This window comes from Cynocephalus volans, chromosome X (assembly GCF_027409185.1).
Source record: "Cynocephalus volans isolate mCynVol1 chromosome X, mCynVol1.pri, whole genome shotgun sequence".
Taxonomy (NCBI): domain Eukaryota; kingdom Metazoa; phylum Chordata; class Mammalia; order Dermoptera; family Cynocephalidae; genus Cynocephalus; species Cynocephalus volans.
In genome coordinates, this window is record NC_084478.1 from 74,247,652 (window position 1) to 74,265,448 (window position 17,797).

The window sequence follows — 17,797 nt, forward strand, 5'->3', positions numbered from 1 at the left end:
GCTCTTACTGGCTAGGTCTGTCTGTAGATGCCATGCAGTCCAGCCTAGGAATTAACCAAAGAGGAAAGAACATGGTCAGTAGGGACAAGAGCCCAGTCAGCCTTCTTGGGAGTGGAGCTGTGGGGAGCTAGCAGCTTGCCCACAGCAGTCCCCAAAGGGTTTGCATAAAGCTCTGCTGGGCTTACATCTGCTCTAGATGAAAACTGGGAACAAAGGCAGCCCCCTCCCTAGGCACAGCCCTGGCCCTCAAATGGACCAGAGAACATCACTGGAGCTGAACGAACTGAGTTTCTAGATGATAAAAAGGTAGGCCTTAGGATGGCTTCCAATGCCCCTGTTCCAGCACTGCAAGGTACTCCCCAGGGGGCCACAGCAAAAGCAGCCATATGTCGGGGCAGAACAGGAAGAGCTCTTACCCACCCACCCACCTTGTCCAGCAGGTCCAATGTATCACAGTCATGTGGGTACTACAAAAAATACTGACAGAAGAACTCCATCCCAGGCCAAATGAGTCAGAATCAGGGTGGGAAGTGTTGAACTTAGGTAGTTGAAAAAGTTCTGCAGGTCATTCTGAGGTAGCCCAATCTTCTGACTTGCATATGGGAACTAGTGTAGTCAAATCTATGCCCAAGATCTGCTCAAGGATAAGGGATTTGCCCAAGGTCCAATTGATTAATGAGGGGCAAAAATTAGGGCAAAAACCCAGGCCCAGAGGGATTGCTCCAAAAGATCCCTAAGTAACTACATCTGCCCCTTCCCTCCCTGGGCAGCCCAGGACAGAGAATTCAATTTCTGTGAAATATCAACTCTCCTCCCATGCGGTTCTCTCTTGCTAATTTGCTTTTAATTGGCTTTGCTTGATTCATGAGGTCCTGGGAGTCACCAAGCTTCTTTGCTGCTCTGGGAAGGGCCCCCAGGAATCCCTCCAATTGTATCCATGGCAAAACTGCTCACAGCACTTTCAACCAGCTTCTGTTTCAGGCCTTCTCACTTACTTAGAGATTGCAGTTGGGAGAAACTCAGGGATGCCCTCACAGCAGGTGCTAGATGCCCTTGCTTGCCAGGGGCCAAGGGTAAGAATCTGGATTAAGAGAAACCAAAGCCATGAACACAATCAGCTTCTCCTCATTGGTGGCATAGGTAGGCGTTTGTGTGGTAACAGAAAGTGGCAAGTTATTTCTGCCTAGGTTAGGACAGGCCTGGAAATCAGTACATGACCACGAAGTGATTGGATCATTGCTATGGTATATCTCTGGTGCCCATGGATAAGATGCCCATAAAGGCAGAAGTCACATCCTTCCCTTCCCTCCCCTCATCCAGCACCACAGCTTAATAGGTGGGGCAGGCAGCTAATTGGCCAGCATCTCTGCCCATAGGCCCAGGCAAAGGCCACCATTCCTGTAGCTTAGCCTGATCATCCCATGATTAGACACATCCTTCAACTGAGCCATCAGCAGGAGGTCCATACCTCTGTGTCTTGACTGGTGGTGAGGCCAGCACACTTGCACAAACTGAGGCTAACTTCACAAGTGACAAGCTCCTGGCAGTGCACATGGACTTAAAGGCAGGTGTGAAATGTGTGGAGAGTTTACCAACACAGCATCTGACTGGGACACAGGGCATGGCTTGGATGAAAAACTGAAGTTTCCTCTACTTTCAGTTTAAGCTCTGGCTTCTGTTTCCCCTTCTGGATGCCTACTCCCCACCCACCCACCTCCTTGGTTTCTTCAATTTCCCTTCAAGGGCAAACCCAACAACCACGGGTCACAAGCATGCTGCTGTGGAACAAATAAGAAGAACGCACTTTAGTGACTGCGGGGGGTGCGGTGGGTCCCTCTCAAACCCAGAAGTTTATTAGCATTCAGCAAAAGAAATATATGTTACAAATAGGCAGTGCACCAAGATATCCAGATGTAGTGAGAGCTAGGAGTGCAGAGGTCACAAACCAGGAGATTCTATGTTGCCTCAGGGATGGGGAAAGGGAAACTCAGATACAGCCAGGGGCCACACTCCTCTTTCTGCACTGGGAGAAAAAAACTCTTACTTGGGATGGGGATGTACTGCAGTTCCTAATTTCTTCCCTCCTCCCCCGCAGCCATTTCATTTAACATGACATAAATATACATTTCTGTTTCCCCTCCCACCCCACCCCACATATACACCAAGAAAATAAGCACCAATAGTAACAAGAATAATAATTAAAGTTCCACCTCTCAATAGACCCAACCCTCACACATATATGTGCCATGTGCACGTTCTTCTTTGGAGTGACTATAGGATGGAAAAGTGGGGGATCAGGCCATCAAGCCATCACCCTGACAGTTACTGCTCCCCAAAGTACCATCCATGTGTGAGCTGGAGCAGGGCGGGGAAGGGGAAATGGTGGTAGGGGGAGAGATTCCCCCAAAGCAGCAAGAGGGGTCAAGGAGTTCCCGAAAGTCTCCTCTGGGCAAGTGTCACAATCAACTGAGCTCCTGGAAAATCCCATGCAAGGGTTTCCTCAGGGAGATGGTTAATTCCTGATGGTTTGAGCATCATTGCCATCTTTCTCCCCCAGCTTCTTGGGGAAAGGGGGCATAGTTGAAAATCCCTGCCTCCCGACTGGGTGCAGAATGTCCTCAGAATGCTCCTTTGGAAACTCAACATGACAAATAGCACAGCATGGGCATTCTGGTTTCAAAATGAATGCACAAAAACATAAAGAGGAAAAAAAAATAAAACAAAAGAGACATGAGTACTTTCAGAAGGTTTACACATGGGGAACGGGGAGTCCAAAAGTATAACATAAAATAAAGCCATAAAATGACACGCTGTCTACCAGGTTCCACATGCCTGAGCCACCTGGCATTTGTTTTTGGTACCTGGACATCTTCTGCTGTCCCTATCACAGTGGGAGGGAACAGACAGTGCGATACAGCAGGGGTAGGGCAAGGGGAAAGAGGGATGGCCCTAGGCAGTTGAGATGCCAGCCCTCTGCCCAAGCAGCAGGGATTTTTTGTGTCATCTTTGTTTTGTTTAAAACTATAAACAGCACCGCTTAAAAATAAAGTATATCAGAAAAGAACAATTGATAAACATTGTTTTCCATGAATATAAAATGCAAACAATACAAAAATAGATAATTGACTTCTGATATATATATATATATATTAAAAACAACTTAGATGCAACATACACATGGGTAAACTCGAAGTCTCCCTGCTAAACCCCCCATGCCTCCCTATAGCAACTGGGCCTGGGGGACAAGGACAGGTGGGGTGGCGGCACAAGTGGGAAAGCCACTGGCAGCAGGATAAGGGGTGTGCACCCAGCCTCCTGGGTGTGGGAAGCTACCTCCCTCCTTGGTACAGCCCTAAAAAGGGAGGAAGACTGGTGTTTATTGAAGCCTTTATCCCTAGAGGCTTGTGGCCTGGTACCTAAGCTGAGGCTAGATGGGCAGGGCATCCTTGGAAACTCTAAAGCACCAAGAAACTGGCATCCCGGCCCTGGGAGAGGCCTGCTAGATGGCCTTCTCTATCCATGTTCACTGGTCCCCCACAGACTGGTCCCATCTGGAAATTCTCAGGATCAGAGCTGTCTGGCACTACATAGGCCTTGGGTAGCAAGATAAGGGCAACTATCTCCTTTCAAGTCACATCCAAAAGTATTGTCCCAAGACCTTGCAATGGAGACATGGTGTTCACCTGGTCACAGCCTAGGAGGTGTGGACATGACATCAACACCTTTAGTAGTCTGGAGAACATCTGGTACCAGCCAAGCAAGTACTGGCCTGTATTTGGGGAGAGGACTAGAGCTTGGCAGCCTCTCCCCATGTCACCCTGTGCTGTCATCACCACATGTCCCCAGCCAGGTCTTCCTCTTCTCGGCTGCAGCTGGGGTTCAGCCACAAACTACTCAGCTCTACAGACCCAAAGAAGCCTGCTTGTGCAGCCATGTATCCTGACTGCCCCACTTCTGAGGTGAGGATCCTGTCTGTGGGCTGGCCGGGGCACTGAAGGAACTTGCAGGCAGCAATGTTGTCCAAACCATGAACTCCACTCAGCCCTGGACCTTACTCTGTGGTGTGTGACCTTCCAAAGCCCAGCAGAGTATATCAGAGCTATGTAAGCTCCCCTCAGAGTCAGCACCTCTTGCTGCCCTCCTAACCCTGAGGGCAGCTCTCAGCCCTTGGCCAAAGGCTGACCATCTCCTTTGCCTCTTCTCAGACAGGTTGGTGGCCCTTTTCCAGAGGGCTCAGGAGGCTGATGACGGCCCTATTGCCTGCTGTGACTGGCACAGTACACAGGCAGACAGGAGCTCGAGCTGCCCTGAAGAAGAGGCAAGAGGTGGGTTTCCCCTGTTGTTGTAAAGGCATTTGGTGAGTGTTTATTTCCTACCAAACAGCCAGGCCAATTTCAGCCCTACCCTCCCAGAGCAGCTTTGGTAAGAGGCCACATGGTTGTAATTTGGGCACTTCTCTCGCAGAATGCTGTGGTTGGGGCAAGGAGGGCCTTCCTCACCCTCTTCCATTCTCCAACTCCACAACAGATGCCTTTCTTCATGACGTAGCCAAAGTCAGCCAGGAGAGCGGGTCTGGGTCCCTTGAGGGAAGGTGTTGGTGCAGCTTCTACCAGCCAGGTCCGCTCTTAGTGAGGAAGGGCACCGGGCCAACCCCAATCTGAGAAATGGTAACAAAGACCAGCATGGACGCATTCCCTGGCAAAGGGACAGTTTGGCAACAAAATCACCTTGACTCAGGGGACCAACAGCATCTGTTTCCAAACTAAACTGCTGTATCTCAGGAATGGAAAGAGCCCTGCTGACTTCTTAACAGGCATGGAGATGGCTGGGAGGAGGTGAGAGAAGGGGTGAGGGGTGGGGAAGAATCATAATTTGGGTCAACACATCTAGGCAAAAATATGTTCCATATGCCATCTCCAATAAAGAAATTTAAAAGGGACCCTCTCGTATGGGTGATTAATGAGTGACTGAGCCTGACAAGATTAGTCTGTTGGAATGTCTTCCCAATGGCAAGCTCTCCCCCACCAGTATTTCCAACCTAGTTGAACGTGAAAACTGCATGGATTCAGGGGAAGGGAGGGTGCCATTCAATCCATAAAAGGCTGCAACTTCCATGCAAATCAGAGTCCTGCAGCTTGGTAGAGTAAGGTTAGGTCAGTCTTTCCTCTCAAGAAGCCTGGTCCTTTGAGGATGCTAAGGACTTGGCTAACAGGAAGATGAAAGCTCTTTAGAGAGCCCAGAACAGCAGCTGAGATGCCTTTGGTATTGTCTCAGTAGTGCAAGCCTGGGGCCTCTTTACAGAGTCCAAATGAGGAGGTGAGCAAGGCTTAAGGAACTTTTTGTGTTGGGGTAGGGGAGGGTAGGGAGCAATTTTCCCTTCTAAGAAGCTGGGCTGCTTCAAGCTCCACAAAGTCTGAAATCCCCTCTCCTGATGGCTGGGACAAAGGACCTCCTTTTCCTATCTTTCTCCTGTACCCCACAAAAACCCCAACCCCTATAGCCAAGCCTAATTTAGGTTGCTTCCCTTTCCTAATCTCAGTTAAAAGACCGTGTTCCTTGTGATGAGATTATGAAAACTTCCTTTAGAGGAAAAAAGAACAAAAATTCAAAAGCATCTGCAACTCAGGCAGTCACAGGCTTAAAAGAGGAAGAAGGAAAAAAAAAATCCTATCATTCCAGAGCTCAAGACTTTATGGCAGTGTCCATGATAGAACCTTGTTTTGTCTTCTGTTTACAAATGGACAAATTTAATCACTCTATTAAGAGGATTAGTGTTTTTGCCTTCACCCCTAGCTATGGCAGGCTAGGTTACAAGGCCCCCTTCTGGTTATGATGTGAAAGTCCACAGCAATAGGCAGTGAGACACATGCTACTTGATCCTCTCTAAGGACAGCTAGCTGGGACAAATAGCTTATAGTCATCTGACATAATGGTGGCTATGCCAAGGCCAAGAGGAATGGCAGTGGGGAGGATCTGTACCACAATTTCACATTGCTAAAAGCAAACAAGCCCCCCCCCCCCCATTCCCAAGTGGAAGGCAGTGGTTCACCATCCACTGGGGGCAGGGGGCAAAGGGGTGCTAAAGGTTCAGCCTGTGCCAAGGATACATGCTATATCTATATAATCACTAACTTGGCAACTGGAATAGGCACAAAATTACAGCATCCCAAACTCTGTGTGGGTCACAAGAAGAAACCCTGAAAGCAAAAACTGGAGCACAGCAGCAGCAGCAGCCTCCCTGGGCAGATGTGCTTGAGCTGAACATGGCCATAGATGGCAGAAGAGGGAAGTGGGAAAACAAAGGTGAAAACTCATAGGAGTTTTCCTTGGCCAAAAGGATTTTTAAGTTAAACAGCAACCCCCACCCCCCACCCCTCTGTTCAACCCCTGATCCCCATTCACATGCTCAGACCCCATGCCCCCACTCTGGAATTGATGATGACTACTTGGCTAGGTTTCCATTCACGACATTAGAGGAATAGCTGATGGGGACAGAGGCACCTTGCTTGGCCCTCTCCTTTGACAAGTCAAGGCTGGAAGCCCTGTAGTGAGTGGGCTGGGGGGGCTCAGGCTGGACTCTGGGTAGCTGAGGGATGCCATGGGTGATGCCCACAGGCTTGGCCTGGGGCACAGTGCTGTGGTTAAAGCCTCCAGAACTGGAAGAGCAACTGGACTCACTGACAGGCAGCAACACATCTCTAGGCCTGGCCCTCATACTCTGGGAGGCCAGTGGCTGGAGATTATAGCAAGGGCCCATGGGCAGGGGTAGGTGTGAAGGCCGAGCATGCTGAGGCCCACATTCCCTGGGTGCCCTTCGCTCTGGCCCTGGCACTGACAGCGACATTGACATGGCCACAGGAGGTACACAAGAGGTTGCCTGCCCATATGGAGACTGGCTGGAAGATTCATCCAACTGGCTGGGGCTTATCCGGGAAGGGCCTGGCCCCACCAGAAGAGGACAGGGAGCCCAGGCAGGCCAGTCATAGGCCCCTGGGGGTTCAGTATAGAGGGACATGGGACTGTCTCGGCCCCATTCTCCTTCCTCCTCTTCATTTTCTACATCTGAATCTTCCTGCTGGGCCTGAAGCTCATCAGACTCTGGGTAGCCCTGGGCCAGATGGGAATTGGAGAGCTCCAATTCCAGGGTCTCTGCAGTGTCGAGGGAGCGGCTCCTCCTGTTGAGACCCATGGTGGCAGGCGGAGGTCGAGGGTGCATGCCAGGCAATCCCAAGTATCGAGGAAGGCTGCTCACACCCCAGGATAGGCCTTGGTAGAATCGGCTGCGGTAGTTGTTGAAGGTATGTTTGTGGTAGTAGCCCAGCTCAAAAGCTTCCAAGGAGGCTGCAAGGTCTTCGTCATTGTGAAACTCAGAATTTTCTTCACACTTGTCTTCCCCATCCCGTTCCACATCAACGATGTCAAAGGTCACCATGGGGGGCAGCTCAGGGAGGTTTTGAGTGAAGGATGAGTCAGAGTCAGAGCTGCAGGACATGCTAGAGAAAAGGTTCCCATTGCTGGTGAACTCCACAAGGGCCTGTGAGAAACTCACAGTGGCACTTCCTTCCTTCTCAACCTCCTCTTCCTCTAGCTCCTCAGGGGGTGAGTAAGTAGGGTAGGCCCTCCTGGGAGATCCTCCAAAATTTGCTTCTTGCATGTCTGGCTCAAACATAGCATCACTCTGGAAAAGCTGCATCAGGCAAGTACTTTGATCTTTCTTGGAGCAAGTTCCCTCGAAACGCTTCTCCAGAGGACGGAAGTCCCTCCAGTCTGGCTCACTGCTCGCAGTGGTGGGGAAAGCTGAGGTAGTTCCTCGGTGGGAAGTCTGAGAGGCCCCTGATGCCCCTGCCACCAGGCCCATCACTGACGGGCCTAAGGGCCTCATCTGATACTCCAAGATAGGCTTCTCCTGCCAGACCTGGGCCTCTCGGGCCTGAGTCTCTTGGGTTCGGGACTCCCTGGCATAAGCCTGAGCATGGGCTTCTCCAGCATAGGCCTCCCTGCCATGAGCCTCTCGGATATAGGCCTCCCTGGTGTGGGCCTCCCTGGCATGAGCCTCCTGGGCACGTGCCTCCCGGGCCTCAAGTTGCTCCCGCCGAAGCTCCCAATACAACAACTGTTTCTGGATGGTCACTAGTCGTTCTTCCTCTGTCTCCATTGCCCCAGGTGGCCTGGAGGAAGAAAAGGGCTCCAAGCTCAAGAAGGGGTCAAACATCTCAGAGCTGCGACCATGGAGATCATAAAGGCAGTCATCTCCAGGTGGAGAGTTCTCGAGACTGTCATCTGGCTCATAGAACTCATATAGGGCATCTCCACTGTAGCTGTCTCGGGGTAGGCAATCCCTGTGGAAAAGCCCCAGGGCCTCACCTGAATCATCCTCAAATCCAGGTGTGGTGGAGTCACAATAACCTTCGTCACTATTGGGGGCAGACTCTTGCTGGTCACTCTGAGGAGTCAAAAGTTCACCAGGGGCTAGGCCAGCATAAGACTGAACTGAGTGAAGGAGCATGTAGCCATGGTGGTTTGGGGATGTGGTGGGATTGTACCCCAGGTTCAGATTGGGCCTTGGGTATATTTGGGCACTTGCCCACAGATATTCTAAGTCATCATCTTCTTCCTCCTCCTTGACCTCCTCTTCTTCCTCCTCTAATTCCACTTCTTCTTCCTCCTCTTCTTCCTCGTCATCATCATCATCAGGTAAGGCCATCTCCTCCCCACCTCCTTGGTAGGTCACCAGGCAGGAACTTCGCTTGGTCCCATCTCGGTTGGCCCTCTGGCCCCCAGAGGCCATGCTGTCTGTCATACTGTCCATGTCCTGTTCTGCAATAATATCACCACAACCTGTCAATGAGTCAAAGCTTTTCAGGGATGTGACATCCCCAAACAGAAGACTCAGCTGGTCCCCCACAGGACCACTGGAGGGATTTACCTCTCCTGTCACCACCTTCTCCCCTGTGTCTGGGCTGTGGGGGTCCTCAGGGCAACTGGCTTCAAGGGCAGGCTTGGGCTGCATGAGTGCTGAGACATAGGCCTCCATGGGTTTTTCTTGATCTTTACAGGCCATCTCAGTAGCGGGTGGAGAAGGTTCTGGTGCTGGAGAAACTTTTGACCCAGGGGCATCTTGGGGTTTGGCATTTTCCTCTCTAGGGGCTTGGAAGAGCTCCTCAGATTGAGGCAGAGGGGCTGAGTTCACATGCTCTTGAGGCCTGGCTCTAGCCCCCTCAGGCCTCTTAGCCTCTGGCTCACTTTTCTCAGCCCCAGCAACCTTGCTCTTTCGGTGACGGCGGATACTGCTTAAAAAGCCTTTTAGGCCTTTCTTTGGCTTGGGCACAGAGGAAACCTTCTCAGTCCCAGCTTTCTCTGTGGCTCCAGCCACAGACGTCTTATGTCTGGGGCCTGTCTCCAAGGTCCCATGGGCACTCTGGGAACTGGGAAATTGGCAGGGTGACTCAGGCAAAGGTAGGGGGAATCCAGTTCCTTTGCTGACAACGTCTGCAGGACCACGGGCTGCTTCACTCAGGCTATCGTAGGTCTTGCTCTTGCTGAGGCCCTTTTTGGAGCTGCCTTTCCCAGAACTTTTGCTTCGTCCCCCTCCAAAGAAACTAGGCAGAGTACAGATACCCTTCTTGCCACCAAAGAGTTTCATGGCAGTTTTCTTCAGCTTACCTGGGCCAGATGAGGGCTGCTCTGGTGTTGGTCTTTCTGTTGCCTCAGCTGCCTTGTTCTTGGCTCCTTCCTCAGCAACTTGGTCCTGGGTATTCCCAGAAGCTGCAGCTCCCTTGATTTGAGCAGCTTCATCCTTTTGGGTCTCCATGGTGATGGGGACAACTCAGGTACTTTCAGCTGGAAGTGCAGCCTTGGGCTTGCAGGCACTGTTATAATATCATCACTAAGGAAGCATCACAGTGGGGTCTGGAGAAGATGAGAGACAAAGACATACTGGTGAGCAAGCATCCACGCTGAGTTTGTTTTCACAGGTGTCTGTGGTCTCAGGCTTGAATGGAACCAGAGAAAAAGTAAGGGAAAAATGTGAAGAAAACCTTAATCCACTCCATATGCTTGGCCTGGTGGGTCAGCCCCCTCTGGGCCCCAAGGCAATGAAACTCTACACTGAGAAACAGGCAGCCATCACCTCCCCCCATCCCTAACCAAGTCCACTCCCTTCGGGCCACCCTAAGCTCAAGGGAGCACTGGGCAGGGTAAACTACAGATGTGTGAGAAGCCCCAGTGGTGCTATTAGCTGTGGGAGGGATTACTGATAATTGAAGAGGGGAGGGGTAGGGAGAGGCAGGAAAGGCAGGAGGGAGGTTGGCTGTAATGTCACCGAATTTTTGAAAAGCATCTGGCAAAACAGCCCATGAAGTCCTTACTGGGTTCTATTGGAACCTGGCCCTGATTTCACATTAGCCTGGGCTCTCACTGACATTTTGCCTGGGGCTGGGAATAAAAGAAGACCTGAAGTTTCACCAACTGCCTAAGGGCAGGATAATGCTCAGGCCTTCAGAACCTCAGAGTAGGAGCCTCACAGACCCACAGACTAGGGCTGCAATCCAGGGCTTGCTAAAACCATGTGGTGGCCTCAGGAAAGGTACTTTCTAGGCTGCATATCCTCCATCCAAGAGGCCTACTAATACCTCCCCTTCATAGAGGTTATGTGAGAGGTGGGTCTAGGTGAGACTTTCTATTGACTGTCCTGCTGGGAAGAGATTTTAAAGTGGCCCTTGACAACTGGAACCCCCAAGTTCCACTTTAGAACCACCAGGTGGAATGTTTCTCCTCTATTCTCTTCCCCTTGTTATTTTGTCCCCCATCTAGCTCTCTGTCTAGGAAGAGAATTCCTTCAAGGCACAACCCTACATGATTCATGTTCCTGTTCTGGGAGATAAGCTCTCAACAGCTATTTAAATAAATAAACCTGGTGCAAGCCACACCCTTCTGGTCTAGGTTCCCAACATTCCAAACACCCAAATGCCAATAGACCAACACACCTCCCCCTCTCCCCCAGGTCTGGTGTATTCTAGTGACTGTGGATTGGTGACCAGCCTGCTAAAACCCAATAACCCCTCCCTAGAAAGTCCCACCAGTGTGTCCCCTCTCCGTAGGGTAGCCACCAACAGAAGGATCTAGGGTGAGAAAGGGGGTGCGAAGTGGAAGAGGTAAGGCAAGCACCACTATGGTCAGGGAGCAGCTGGCCAGCACACCAGTCCACTGATTGATTGTGATGGTAATAAGACACATTCAGCTGCAACAGAAGACTGTGGACCAGCACTGGGGGTGGAGAGAGACTAGCAGCTACTATCTATACTCTGACCTCATTAGAGGAACCCCTCCTGGAGTCCCTGCTCCTGTCTTGCAAACAATCTTGCCTAGTGCCTTGTTTGGCTTGACACTTGGATCATCAGTGTGATCCAAGCTTCTATCGAGAGCACTTTGCAGAACTGAATATTAAAATTAGAGCAAGATAATGGCTGGTTACCCAGAAAAGGAAAAAAGGCAAAAGTTTTTTAAAATCAGCTTATCTGATCCCTTCTCTGCAGAGATCTGCATTGCCATTTGCTTAGGTTGGGTGTTTTTCCATGTGACATATTTTAACATCACACTGTTGCAACTTAGCCCTGCAACTGATAGCTCCATAAGAGACAGCACCTCTGATACCCAAGCACACAAAATCGCCCAGAGGTCTCTGCCCTGGGATCTGATGGGAATGGGGGCCCTATCATCTATCTGAATCTCCCACTTTCCATAGCACAGATATTTTAACCTCTGCCCTGAAATTGCTGACAGGGTTGTCATTATGGGTTGGGGGTGGGGGAGCTGGGGTGGCAGTAGTGGAGCTGTTTGTGAAACTGCATTCCCCTCTGTGGAATTCATGAAACATACCGCTCCTGAACATTCAGTAAGTGACAGGCACTCAGCAAAATCCTGCAGGACAGGCCCATAAGGGGGAACCCCTAAACCCTTGCTTTTAGGAAGCCTCTAGACTAACAAGGAGAGAGTCTGATATGTAACAGTCTGAAGGCTCAACATGATACAGGCCTGGAAGAATAGCTCATTATTTCTTAAGCTGGATGATAGGGTTTCTGTAGATTTCTCGGCCTCACTTCTCTGCCCATTGGCCCAAGCCCCAAATACACAGGAGCTTCTCCAGTCCTTTTAAAGACGTGGTCACCCAGGCACTGCCTCTCCCTAGAAACGGGCTTTCCTTGTGAGTCTTCTTGATTCCCCTGCTTTCTCTTGAGGTCCTCTCCCTGCTGAGGTCCTCTCCCTGCCCAGCTCGCCTCGAACAAGGGGCTTTGGGAGCCACCTTGTACCTGCCACTCCCCTTTCAAGCTCCCAAACCTGCTTAGAGAGGAATGTATCTAAGATGGATACTGCCTGAATAGGCTTCCACTATGTCAGTATTAGCTCAGCAAGGGTGAGATCAGAGACAGATGCTACCCCTTCCCCCACCCCCTGTTCAGATAAAGAACAAGAGAGGAGCTAATCCCAGGGAAACACATGTGACAGGGCAGCCGAGGAAAGCCTGCAGAGAAGCAGCCAGACCAGGCGAACAATGGAGACCCCTGACTTTCCTATGTATCCACTCCCTTCTACTCATCATACCCTGTGTGGGAGGTCAAATGAGAAAACTGAGGCTTGAGAGGTCTCAGGAGAGTGTACTTTGAGGAAAAAGCCTAGAATTTGGGGCCAGAAGCTAAGGACTTCTGCGCAACCTTAGACAAATCTTTGCCCTATTCTGGACCTCAGTTTCCCCACCTAGAAATGTGAGATTAGACCAGGGGGTCCAGTTGCCCTAGGTTGCCCTGAGAGGCTGAGGGAGGGATGGTCCTGTGTCCAGTTTCCAGTGGCTGCTGAGTCAGGAGGCCTTGGTCTGGTTTGGGGGGTCCTAAGCCTTGTTGGGAGGCCTGGGTACTTAGCTGGTTAGACCAAGACCACCACTACAGGTCAGGGGTGCACTGTGGCCCAGCCATACTTCTTGCACCACCTCCCAACATTTTACTCTTTCAAAATGTACTAGGCCGGGCCTGTGAATATTTCCAATATGTCCAGAGAGGAGGGGGCCCAGAGTCTAGCCCAGCATTCTTTCCTATGAAAAGAGCTGAAGCTCCCAGCAGGGAGGGCTGAGCAGATGGGGAGGGAGAGCTATGGCATGCTGGCTAGGGACGGAAGGTTAGTATCTGCTTGGAAGCCCAGCAGGGGGGAAAGAAAAGCCTGTAGGAGATGAAAGCAATGAAAGCTTTAGGACAAGAAATACAGATCAAAGGATCTTTGCCCCTGAAGCACCAATATGCCTGTCTGTGACCTCACCAAGGTCCCTTGGGCCATTTTCTCCATTGTCTATATTTCCCCCTAATCCCAAAAGAGGAGGCTGGGGAGCAATGCTCCCTTAGCTGGCATCTCTGCACTGGTTCTGTTTTCCCTGCCTGCCTTGCTGGAGATACACTTACACGTGCACAGGTTTGAAAAATAAGACCAAACAGAGAAGATAAAAGACTCTGATTATTTAATTCAGAGAACAGAAGTTGGGGGTGGAGAGAGTATTTAATGCTTATGAAATCTCCCTCCAATGGATTGTGAGGCAGAAGAGCAATGATGGCCAGCTGCTCTCAACTCTACCCCCAAACACACACACATATGCAAGGTTTAACTATAGCAGGAGAGGTTCAGATTAGCTCTGAGAAAGAACTTCCCAGCAGTGAGATGGGTGACCTAAGAATGAGTGACACAGGAAGGCTATGAAATACTTCCTCTGGAGGCTTAAACTTTATCACATAGTTTATCTGCCTGGACAGTATTTGAGGCAGGGAAATTGATGGAATAACTTTGGGTGTCCCCTCTTCCAGCCTCAGGTACCCTGTCTGTTAGGTGGAAACTCCTTCTCCCTCTTTGGTTCTACAAGCCCATGATCTGTCAGGCTTGCCGCTATTTCTCTCATTCCCTTGTTCCCTTGGACCAGGAGAGCAGGGCTATTCCCTTCAAACACTTTCTGAGAATGGAAATGTAACAGTTCTTGAGGAATTTTCAACACTTCCAGTATACTGGGAGGGAATCACTGGACTGCCAACTTCTTGCAACTACATCCTCTCCTTCTGAAACTTTCAGCACCCGATAGATTGTAGACAACACCAAGAGATAAGAGACATGAAACGGGAGAGGGATTCCCCAGATGGGGCCCCCAAATTAACTCAGCCCCAGGAGGCAGCAGCCTATCTCTAAATAGCCCTGTGACCTTAAGCAAGCCATTGTTGTTTTCCAGGGTCCAAACTGGTTCTCCCTGAAGGCCTGTTTGGCTGAGGAAGGAGTTCAACAGAGGCCTAGAGAACACTAAGCCCCCACCACGTTGCTATTTAGAACCTAGGTTCCCCCCACCCCTTCCATTCCTTGCCCCTGCAAGGCTGAGGGAGACTGACATAGTGAAACATCCCTCTGGAGATAGCCTGCCCCCAGCTCTATTTCCAGATCCTAAGGTCGTCTCTTACCTGCCTGACTTGCAGCATGCTTCCAATCGCTTTTTAAGACCCCCATTCTAAAACCCTTTCTAACACCCCCATTTTTATCACAGCATATTTATACACACAAAAAAATACCCAACCCCCCAATTCCCCATTCTTTGATGCCCCCTTCCCCTAAAAGGATCAGCTCTCCATTCCACAGCCTGGTGTTTGGGAATCCCCACCACTGAGCCCTAACCTCTGCTCCACCTCTGAGCCATACCATCTATCTCAACCAGAATAGACTCAGTCACCTTACTCACCCTGCCTGCTAGCCACCTTCCTTCCATCCTAATTTTGCTTACCCTTTGCCTACCAAACCCCTCTACTTTCTGGCAGCTTCCCAGGATGATCCCCTGTATATACAGATCTCTCATCTCTCAAGCACTTTGTTTCTAGACTCATGAATTAGCAACCAAAGGTATGCATAATCTAGGGTCTGAGCAGTTCATATCCTGAGCTTACTGTTGAGGGGATACTTCATGATTTATGTTTTTCTTATAGTTGCAACCCATCTCCCTTCTGCATTCTCATGAGGCATACTCAGTAAATATCTGAGCCTCGAGTATCATTTCTCTAGTCACTTTCATATAGACCACGACAAGTACAAATTGGAAAGATAAAGGTCTTCTCCAAACCTGTACAAAGACAGCAAGTCCTTCTGAAGCAATCATTAATTGCTCTGCACTGCTAGGCTCTGAGAGGATTGTGGCTGAGGTCCAGGTTTCATTAACTCCTTGGAGAGGTTCCGAGAGAACCCAGACATCCATGATATCAGGGAGACAAAGCAGAGGAAGGGAAATTAATTAGTCTGCCTCCTATTATAATTTAAGCCTGAAAATGCCCAGGAGATGCAAGCAGCCCTGGAGGAGTTCCGAGAAAGAAGAGGTCATCATGAGTGGCAAGAGGTAGACAGGAAAGGCACCGAGGAGAAGGTAGGCCCAGAATTGGGGCCTCAGAGGGAGGAGGATTTGGACAGGTATAGGCTGAGTGGGTTTGGGTGTGGGGAAGGGAATAATAATATAGAGCAGATACATTAGGTGGCTGTTGGCCTGAGGCAAGGCAGAGGGCGGGTCTATCGCTGGGGTGGAGATGCCCAGCTGCAAGTACCAGGTGACTGTAGTGTGATATCCGCAGTCCTGGCTGGTGTTGAAAAGATCCCCAGCTAGCCTTTCCCCAAGTGATTTACTGGGTCTCATTGCCCTCCCCTCAAAGATGCCCAAGCTTTGCCTCAGAGGTTGATCAAAGGTCCAAGAAGAGCTTGTCAAGCCCCTGGATCACTCCCTTTACCCTGTTCCTCTGGAAGGCCTAGAGAACCCATTGCCAGAGGCACACCGTGGTGCAGTGACTGTGCGCTTTGTGGGGCCCAATGAGGGGAGCCGCACTGGGGGAGGGGGCTCTGCTGGAAACCCCAGGGGTGGGGCGGGGAGTCCAACAACACAGTGCCCATGTCCACGCCGCTGACGCAGGCGGGCAGAGCCGCAGAGGGAGGTGTTTGTGCGTGGAACAAGGATCACCTTGACCCCGTGGCCTATGACAAAGCGAGCCTGGCCAAATAGAGGCCAGCTCTGCGGGGCCAGTCCAGCTGCTGCCAGGGCGCCTGGGCTGTAGAGCGCATGGCTGGCACAGACCCTCACCGCCCAGGGAGCCCAGGCAAAGTCTGGCATTCAGGGGGTCACCAGTGTCAGGGGTGTTTGCAGCAGACAATGACAGCAGCCCTGTGGCTGCTGCGAAGTTGAAGGATTTGGCTGCCTCCCTAGTTCTCTCACACACATACAGACGGTGCGTTCCCTAGTACAACGACCGCCTCCTTGGCTTCTGGTACGGAAATCCCTCCACAGCACCATGTCTATCGCTATTTTTAAACGGGACGCTGGAGATGAAAACGCGGCCAGTACCCTAGGGGAAGGGAGGTAAGGCGAGGGGGGAAGACAAAGCGGCCTTGCGGCTCTAACCCAAGGACCAGCAAGAGCCCCGCCGCCAGCTTGCTTGCTCACGGAGGCGGGAGCCAGATGCGCTTGAAGGCCCAGGAGGGGGCGCGGCTGGTTAGGGCTGCAAGGCCGAGGTTCCGAAGGGAAGTTGGCAGCCCACAGGCCTAACTGAGCTCCCCTGGGTATGGGGTAGAAAGTGTGGATATCCCAATTCACGCCCAAACCAGTCTCCATCTGGCCCAATCCGGGGCGCCGGCTTCGTCCGCAGAGAGGAGGGAGAGGCAGAAGATGCGCAAGGGAGGAGCGGCAGCAGGGCCGCTGGAGTGAGCGGTACCCGCGTAACACAGCTGTTTCAGCAAATGTGCTACAACAAAGCTGCGGACCTCCCGGCCTACAAATGCACGGCTTGGGTTGCTGGCTGGCAGCGCCCCACCCGCAATCGCGGGGCAGCACGTGCAGGCCCATCACCGCCTACCCCGAGAGCCCCAAGGTATGGCCCAGGTTAGCTCTCCCGCCCGCCCACCCTCTCCACTCCTCTACCCCCCGCTGTGGTCGTCCGCGCTCAGAGGACTCACAGCCGCTCGGCCTCTCACCGGACAGTCCGCAAAGCGGGTTCCAAGGGAAAGCGGCGAGCGGCCCGGACTCCGACCTGCTCAGTCCTTAGTGCCCTCCTCCAGGCGACCGGAGCGGAGCACGCGGGAATGCACCCGACCGCGGGCAGGCGGGGGCTCCAGGCTGCGCGCAACGCTTACCCGGCCCGGTCCGGCTCCTGGCCGGGTTATTGTTTGCTGCGCCGCCCTGGCCGGGGCTGGACTGTCGACTGCCGTGGCTGAGAGCGCCGCCACCGTTGCTCCTGCCGCTGCCGCCGCCGCCGCCGCCGCCGCCGCCGCCGCCGCCGCCGCCGCCGCGGCTCCAGTCACCTCCCGCACTGAATCCCCTTCCCCAAGCTCTGGGCAGCTCCCCCATACCCCTCCCCCGGACTCCATGGCCACAGGGTGGGGCGTCAGAGCACTGATTGGCATGAATATGGTCCAATTGCTACGGTGGGAAGGCGTGCCCCGTCCCGCCCACTGTTTTTTCTTGGTACGTTTCTCTTTAAATGCAAATAAGTGCGGGCGTGGCGTTGGCAAGGGGCGGAGAGGGTGCGGAAGCCCTCGCTGGGCGCCCCACTCCCGCCCCCAAGCCAGGCGGTCGCGGAGTGGCTACACCGAGGGCTCGAGGGGACGGTCCCTCCCGGATGAGGCTCGCGGATTCCTGGAGCTCGGTTTCGGTTTTGCACGCGCTCCCATTTCCGTGACCGCCTTGCATTCGCGCTACTGCGCCCTGGTCGCCACTCGGCAGTTTATCCCCCCAAGAGGCCGGTGGGGAGAATCGTGG

The 17,797-nt window shown here is 52.0% G+C and overlaps 1 protein-coding gene across 2 annotated transcripts; it reads right to left on the reverse strand.

The window, feature by feature from the left end:
• Nucleotides 1-6,442: 6,442 nt before the first annotated feature.
• AMER1 (APC membrane recruitment protein 1) lies at nucleotides 6,443-17,250 on the reverse strand. 2 transcript variants are annotated; one of them, XM_063084187.1, is made up of 2 exons: nucleotides 17,173-17,250; nucleotides 6,443-9,909 (listed from the first exon to the last, which is right to left on the reverse strand). In XM_063084187.1, the coding sequence occupies exon 2, from the start codon at nucleotides 9,809-9,811 to the stop codon at nucleotides 6,443-6,445; it is 3,369 nt and encodes a 1,122-aa protein (XP_062940257.1). In that variant the 5' UTR covers nucleotides 9,812-9,909; nucleotides 17,173-17,250. The 2 variants fall into 2 exon arrangements, with proteins under 2 accessions (XP_062940257.1, XP_062940256.1); XM_063084186.1 differs by having other exon boundaries at nucleotides 17,014-17,240.
• Between the last annotated feature and the right edge of the window lie 547 nt (nucleotides 17,251-17,797).